General features: G+C 46.0%; 1 protein-coding gene across 1 annotated transcript in view; it reads right to left on the bottom strand.

Annotated features, from left to right (window-relative positions):
- LOC125026966 overlaps positions 1–7,500 on the bottom strand; it is a 26,194-nt gene that overhangs the window by 11,646 nt on the left and 7,048 nt on the right. Inside the window, exons 2-8 of the mRNA XM_047615572.1 lie at positions 6,134–6,358; positions 5,146–5,371; positions 4,413–4,470; positions 3,721–3,781; positions 2,464–2,566; positions 830–1,728; positions 638–733 (exon numbers count right to left, since the gene is read on the bottom strand). Coding sequence (XP_047471528.1) covers positions 638–733; positions 830–1,728; positions 2,464–2,566; positions 3,721–3,781; positions 4,413–4,470; positions 5,146–5,371; positions 6,134–6,358 — 1,668 coding nt within the window. The remainder of the gene's footprint in view (positions 1–637; positions 734–829; positions 1,729–2,463; positions 2,567–3,720; positions 3,782–4,412; positions 4,471–5,145; positions 5,372–6,133; positions 6,359–7,500) is intronic.

The following is a 7,500-nucleotide window of genomic DNA, read 5'->3' as shown; positions in this document are numbered from 1 at the left end:
TTTGTGATAATTTGAAGTTTCGAAAAAAAAAAAAATCTTGTCACTTTCCCGGTTGCTTTTGTCTTTTCTCTCTTACCCTTTCACTTTCTCTTTCTTTAACCCTATATCCCTTTATGTCTCTGTCTTTTTCCCTTCTTCTCTTTCTATTTCCTTTTATCCCCAATTCTTCCTCTCTCTCTCTTCCTCTTCTCTTTCCCCTTTTCCAGAAATGTTCTGTTCTATTTCTACTGTTCAATATTTTGTCATAATCAACGCCATGATTAAAAACCTTTAGCTAATTATTGTTTTCGCTGTATTTACATCATTACTATTATCGTCAACATAATTACTGCTATTATTCATATTGTCTTTATAAACATTGTCATCATTAGTATTGGCATTATTACTATCTTTAGTATCACAATTATTATATTATCTTTATATTTCTTTGTTAAAATTTGTAAAAGTCTAATAATTCTAATGATCTATATAATTATAATTTGTCATCATTATCTCAATCATTATCCTTGACCGCTTAACCATCACCCCCAATTATCCTTCCCAACATCCCCCTTTCCTTAATTACCCCCACTCTCATTAGTGCCAGAGCCACGGAGAAGAAAAGTGAATAACCTCGTTACCCCCTTGCGTCATTTACCTGTGTGTGTGTAGGGCTGCGGTATGTGCTGTTTCCGCTGCTGCTGTTGCTGCTGCTTGTGCTGCTGCTGGAGTAGTAGGTGTTGCTGTTGTTGTTCTGATTGTTGTTGTTGTTGTTATTGTTGTTGTTATTATTGTTGTTGTTATTGTTGTTATTGTTGTTGTTGTTGTTGTTGCAGTTGGTGGTGGTGACGTTGGTGTGGTTAAGGTGGTTGTTGGTTGCGGTCGTGTTGTGGGCGGAGGTTGTAGAGGCGGCGTTGCTGGCGGGGGTGGGGGGCAGGGAGGGGGCGGGGGCGTTGCTGGCGAAGTGGTGGAGGAGGAGCGCGTTGTCAGAGCTCACCAGGCGCAGCTCCTCGTGCCTGGGCGGGGCGCTGGACGAGGCGCACGAGGACGACGACGACGACGACGAGGAGGTCGTCCTGCTGGCCCCGGAGGCGGCCACGACGGGGGAGGAGGTCTTGATGCCCGCCCGCGCGCCGCCCACGAGCCCCACCTCGCCGCCGCCGATCTCCAGGAGGGCGGCGCTGGCGGCGGTCGAGTGGCGCGTCACGATGGGCGCCACGATGTTCTTGGGCGACTGCAGCGTGCCGGCGTCGCAGCAGAAGTGGCTGACGGAGTGCTTGGGGCTGGACGGCGCCGAGCTGCGCACCAGGGAGAACACGTGCGCCTCGGGCTGGCTGTGGTGGTTGGTGGTGGGCGCGGCGCTGGTGGTCGTGGGCGCCAGGGCGTGGTGGGCGTGCGCCTCCCCGCGCAGCTCCGCCCGCAGGCCGTCGCGCAGCTGCAGCATCTCGGGCGTGGCCAGGTCGACGTACGGGTGCTCCTCCAGCTCGCGCAGGAGCGCCGCGCCGCCGCTGCCGTCCAGCACCACGCCCTCGGGCCCGCCCCCGTCGCCCTCGCCCTCCAGCTTGCCCTCGACGCTCGCGAGCTCCGTCGGGGGCGGTATGGGCGCGGGCGCGGGCGTGGGCGCGTCCCAGAGGTTGGTGTGGAGGCCCTGGCGCGAGTAGGAGGAGGGCGTCCGGCGGGGCGTCATGGGCGCGATGGGCGGCACGTCCGAGGGCAGGTCGGGCGCCCTCCGGGAGGCGAGGCGCTCCCCTGCGGAAGGAGGCGCGTCAGGGAAGCCAAGGTCACACTGTGCAGCTGATGCATTCATTATTTCAGCTCATACTTATACTTATTTATCCGTTAGTGATTACAACCATTTCTTAAAATCCTCCAGAAACCTTTATATTAAATCCTATTTCAAATGGCGTTAGGAAAATATTTTACTTTCAATAATTATTTATATCGAGGGAGGTAATTAATGTTATGAATAAACAGCTCGACCTGCTCTTGATATTGCAATTATAAGATTGTAATCAGCAATTTACAAGAAGTCAAAAACAATTTAAAATTCTTTTCCCTTAATAAAGAATTTTTTTATCATACAGGGAAAAAAAAAAAACATTTTATAAAAAGTAAAAAAAAAAAAAAAGAAAAAGAAAAAAGAATAAGATATGAACGATAAAATATATATATATTTTTTAGAAATTATGTAAAAATTTTTTTAGTGATGAAAATGTGATTAAGTGATGAGGGCCCTTTGGTTTTTGAAAAGGGGCAATGATAGGAAATTAAAAAAAAAAAAAAAAACGAGGGACGTTTAAAAAGAAAAAAAAGAAAAAGAAAGAAAAAAAAAAAGAAAAAGGAAAAAAGAAAAAAAAAAACACATAAACCCCCCCCCCCCCCCCTTGTCCCTCACCCTTTAAAAAAGATCCCCCTTACCCCTGAATCCCCCTGAATCAACATAAAGCCCCCCCCCCCCACCCCTTTTTGACCCCCAACCCGTACCGAGATCCTCCTCGTCCTCGGAAAACACATTAGGGTTTGGGGTAAAGGGGTGGGGCGGTGGGATGTCTCCGAGCTCGGTGATCACCAAGGTCATCTGACGTGGCTGGAGGTGCAGGAGCGAGGTCTTGTAGGATCGCCCGGTTCGCGGCGGGGCGAGGCCACCCGGGAAAGCTTAACTTCGTGCCCGATTTTGGGGAGGTGATTTCGACAGACGGTTTTTTTGCTGTTGGAAAAAGGGGGGGAAAAAGGGTGGAGATGAGGAGGAGATGCGGTTTGCAGGTGTGAGGGAGGGAATGAAGGAGGGAGGAAAGGGAGAAACGGTGGAGATGAGGAGGAGATAGGGTTGTAGGTGTGAGGGAGGGAATGAAGGAGGGAGGAAAGGGAGGAAAGGGTGGAGATGAGGAGGAGATGAGGGTTGTGGTTGTGAAGGAGGGGATGAAGGAGGGGGTGGAGATAAAGAGATAAATAGACGGATAAAAATAAAGAAAATGTAGTTTTTTTAAAAGGAATGAAGGAGGGGTTTGAAGGGAAGGGGGAATTAAACCCGATGTATAATTTTCGAAAACTATATTTGTAATTATGAATGAAGGGATGAAAGAGGAAATGAGGAAATTAGCTGATGGATGAGGAGAGATTTTCTATGCCAAGTAGGATTTAAGGAGTGAGTAGATAGATAGAATAATTTGATTCTTTTATTTTTTATTTTTTTTTAGATAAATGCACTTCTTTGTTTTATTTTACGGTTATGGGTAATCTTTATTAATAAAGTGATTTATGTTATCCCTTAACTTACAATTGTTTTAATTTTATCATATTTTTTATTATAATTTATAAAATTATCGTACAACCATTCCTTTTACCATTAATAATTACTATCATTATCATAAACATTACTATTATCAGTATCAATAGTTATCAATATCATTATTATCATCATCATCATCAATCCTATTTTATCTTTCCTTTCACACTACATTATCTACTCTCCTATTTGATCCTTGTAAATGACTTAATCTCATGCAAATGAAGCTCTCCCACTCTTCCATTCTTAATATTATTTATGGGAACTCGTTTAATTAATTTCCCGGATAATGAACTTCCATTTTGTTTATCTCTCCGTCGTAAATATATATATATAAGTATTCCCGTTTTCTCACGGGATTCAGAATCATTAAGAAAAAAAATTGACGTGAAAAATATCAAGGCTTGTGCAGTATATATATATTTTCTTCCTTTCTTTCGTTTTTTATTACTCACCTCCGGTAGCGTTTCCAAATATACAAGTTCGTCGGTCTCGCTCTCTAACCGTTCTCTTATTCTGAAGTAGGAATTTTTTTTTTATATCGAGGAAATCGGGAAAAATGGTTTTGAAAGGGTTTAGATTCTTCATTGTAAAATTTTGGGCATTTCATTTGGTTATTTGGGATATGTATATGGGAAAAAGGTTTAAAAATCCGTTTTTAATCACACACACGCAAACACACACACATCACCACACACACACACACACACACACACACAACACACACACACAAAAACACACACCACACACAGAACACGCAAAAAAAAACACCACACACACAACACACACACAAACCCCACCACACCACACACACACACACACAAAACACGCAAACAAACACACACACACACAAAACCCCACACACACCACACACACACCACCCCCACCCCACAACACACACACACACACACGCAAACAAACACACACCACAAACACCCACACCCACACCCCACACACACCAACAAACACAAACACACACACACCACACACACAAAACCCACACACACACACACAAACACACACCCACACCCCATCCCCTATAACAAACAAACACAAGAGGGCCGTAACCCCCCCCCCCCCCCCCCCTTCTTTCCCCATCAACCCCCCCCCCCCCTTTCCCCCTCCCCCCCTACAGAAACCCCCTTACCTTCGCTTGAGTTTTCGCCGTCTCTGCAATCTCGGAGACGCACACATATCTTCGTATTCTGTGTCTGAAGTATCACTCAAAACCGGGTGTCCGTTCACCCCGCCGCCACCGACGCCCCACCCCCAAACCCTTTCCGCGGGATCTATCACCTTTTCCTTGTTATGGCTTCGTTTTTGGGGGGAAAAGGGGAAATAATAAAAGGGGAAAATTTAATTGGGAAGTAATCGGGTACAAAGGGGGAAAGGGAAAAAATAGGGTTAAAAAAATTTTTTCCCCCCTGGATTCCACTGGGGTTTGTTCCTCGTTTTCTTGGGGGGAAAAAAGGGAAAAGTTTTAAAGGGACGGAAAAAAAAATTTTTGATTTGGGGAAAAAAAGGTTTGTTTTTTGAAATTTAAAATTTTTTTGAATTTTTTGGAAAAACAAAACCAAAATCCCACACACACAAAAAAACGCGCGCACCCCGCACACACACCCCACACACCACACACAAAACAACAAAAAACACTCACACCCCAAAAACGCGGGGGCACACCCCAACAAAACACCACAGAACACACACACACACCCCAACACAAAACACACACACACACACACACACACACCACACACACACACACACACACACACACACACGCAACAGAAAACGAATCGAAGGTATAACTATCCTAAAAAAAAAAAAACACCACCACCATCCCTCTACTCCCGGCCAACGAAAACAAGATCTCAACTCACCAACTTGAGGATCGAAAATGACGAACTCCGGCCGGATCTTGGAAGTCCTCTTGCCCTTCAGGAGTGGTACTAGGCCCCCCAGGTACTCCAGGTAGAGGGTATAGCAGGCCCCGGGGGTAGGGATGAGGTCCTCGTCGTGCCTGATCATCGTGCAATGCAACCTCTGGCTGTTGCATGGAGGGCGAGACACGAAGTCACGGAGCTGCCGCGTTTCGGGGATGTAACACTGGGGGAGGAAGAAGGGAAGTGAGGAAGAGGGGAAGTGAGGAAGAGGGGAAGGGAGGAAGAGGGGAAGGGAGGAAGAGGGGAAGGGAGGAAGAGGGGAAGGGAGGAAGAGGGGAAGGGAGGAAAAGGGGAAATGAGGATGATAGGAAGTGAAGAACAGGTGGGAGGGGTAGGAAAATGGAGAAAAATAATGGTATTTGTAGGAAAGACACGCCTACATGCGAATTGGTTTCCGCTCTCTCTCTCTCTCTCTCTCTCTCTCTCTCTCTCTCTCTCTCTCTCTCTCTCTTCTCTCTCTCTCTCTCTCTTTTCTTCCCCTTTAACTCCTTCCCTTTTCTTTCGTATCATTGCCTTCACTCTCTTCCTCTACTTTCACACATACCTTATTCCCATTTACTCTCACTTTCCCCTTCTCATATTTATCTTCTTATCCTTTCCTTCTCACTACTCCCCGACTCTTACTCTTTCTCCCCACCCCTCCCTTTTCTGCCTCCCCAACTCCGTTTTACCCCCTCCATCCCTTCCCCCCTCCCCTCCTTTTCCCTCCCCCCCCTCCCTTCCCTCCCCTCCCTTCCCTCCCCTCCCCCCCCCCTCCCCTCCCTCCCCTCCCTTCCTCCCCCTCCCCCCCCCTCCCTCCACTACCCTCACTCCCCTCCCCTCCGCTTCCTCCCTTTCCCTCCCCTCCCTCCCCTCCCCTCCCCTCCCTGCTCCAATATCACCCCCTCCACTCCTCCCCCCCATTCCCTTCCCAACCCCGACTTACCCTTATAGTCTGAGTATACAATGACGTCACCAGCGCTCTTAGTCTCCTTGGCAGGGGTAACTTCGCTACCTTGTCCTCTTCCGTCACTCTGCTCTTGATTGCAAGGCGACAGAGCAGCTGCAACGATGCAACACGCCTCGAGACACGCCCTATGTGCAACTGGGCGCCCGTGGCAACGAACACCCGCTTGTCGTTGTGGCCCCAGGTGAGGGCGGTGACCGGGTTCTGAGGGAGGAAGCAGGAGAATGAGTAAATGGAGGAAGGAATGGAGGAAGGAATAGAGGAATGGAGGGGTGGAAGGAGGCAAAGAGAATGAGTGTGTGGAGGAAGGAAGGAAGGGATGAAGGAAGGAAGGGAGGAAGGGAGGAAGGAAGGAAGGAAGGAATGACGGGAGCAAGCAAGGAAGGAAGGATGGAAGGAAGGAAAAGAAGAAGGAAGGAAGGATGGAAAAAACGAAAGAAAGGAATGGCAGAAGGAAGATAGAAAGATAGAAAGAAGAGATGAATAAGGGAAGGAAGAAATGGAGTAGCGAAGGACTGAGGAAGAAGAAAAATGAAGGAATGGAGGCGTGGAAGGGGGTAGGGAGAATGCGTGAATGAAGAAATGGAGAAAGGAAGGAAGGAAGGAAGGAAGGAAGGAAGGAAGGAAGGAAGGAAGGAAGGAAAGAAGGAAGGAAGGAAGGAAGGAAGGAAGGAAGGAAGGAAGGAAGGAAGGAAGGACTGAAAGAAGGAAGGAAGGAAGGAAAGAAGGAAGGAAGGAAGGAAGGAAGGAAGGAAGGAACAATAGAAGCAATGAATGGATAAGTAGAAGGAAGAATAAATGGATAGCTAGAGAAAGGAATAAATAGTAGCGATAATGACAATTATAATCATAATAATAATAATAATAATAGAAAAACGATAATACTAACCACACAACAACAAAATTAACTATAATGATAACAATAAATCATCAAAATCATTACACACACCATTGCACTATAATAAAATAAAAAAAATTAATCACATTAATGAGCTATAAAACAATAAGGCGCATCTTCAATACTCAAACCCCTTCTATCCGAGGTGATCCGATCAGACGTAAACTCATCAATGAATGGAATGTAAACACAAATCCTACTCACTCATTCATAAACACACGCGAGGTGAAGCTATTCTCGCCTTGGTTTTAATTCATGCGTCTCACTTTATCAAGGGCAAGGGCTGTCCCTCTGTCTCCTTGTCAAACAGCAGTTTCTTTTTATTTTTTTCCTTTTCGTTTCTTATTTTTTCTTTTCTTAACTTTTCTTTGTTTTTGTTTCCTTTTCTTTTATTTTGTGTTATTTTATTTTAATTTTATTTATATATCTCGTATTGCTTCTTTTTCAA

The sequence above is a fragment of the Penaeus chinensis genome, chromosome 7 (genome assembly GCF_019202785.1).
Source record: "Penaeus chinensis breed Huanghai No. 1 chromosome 7, ASM1920278v2, whole genome shotgun sequence".
In the NCBI taxonomy this organism is placed as follows: domain Eukaryota; kingdom Metazoa; phylum Arthropoda; class Malacostraca; order Decapoda; family Penaeidae; genus Penaeus; species Penaeus chinensis.
The sequence above is the reverse complement of the archived record's forward strand: the minus strand, read 5'-3'. Positions and strand labels throughout refer to the sequence as shown.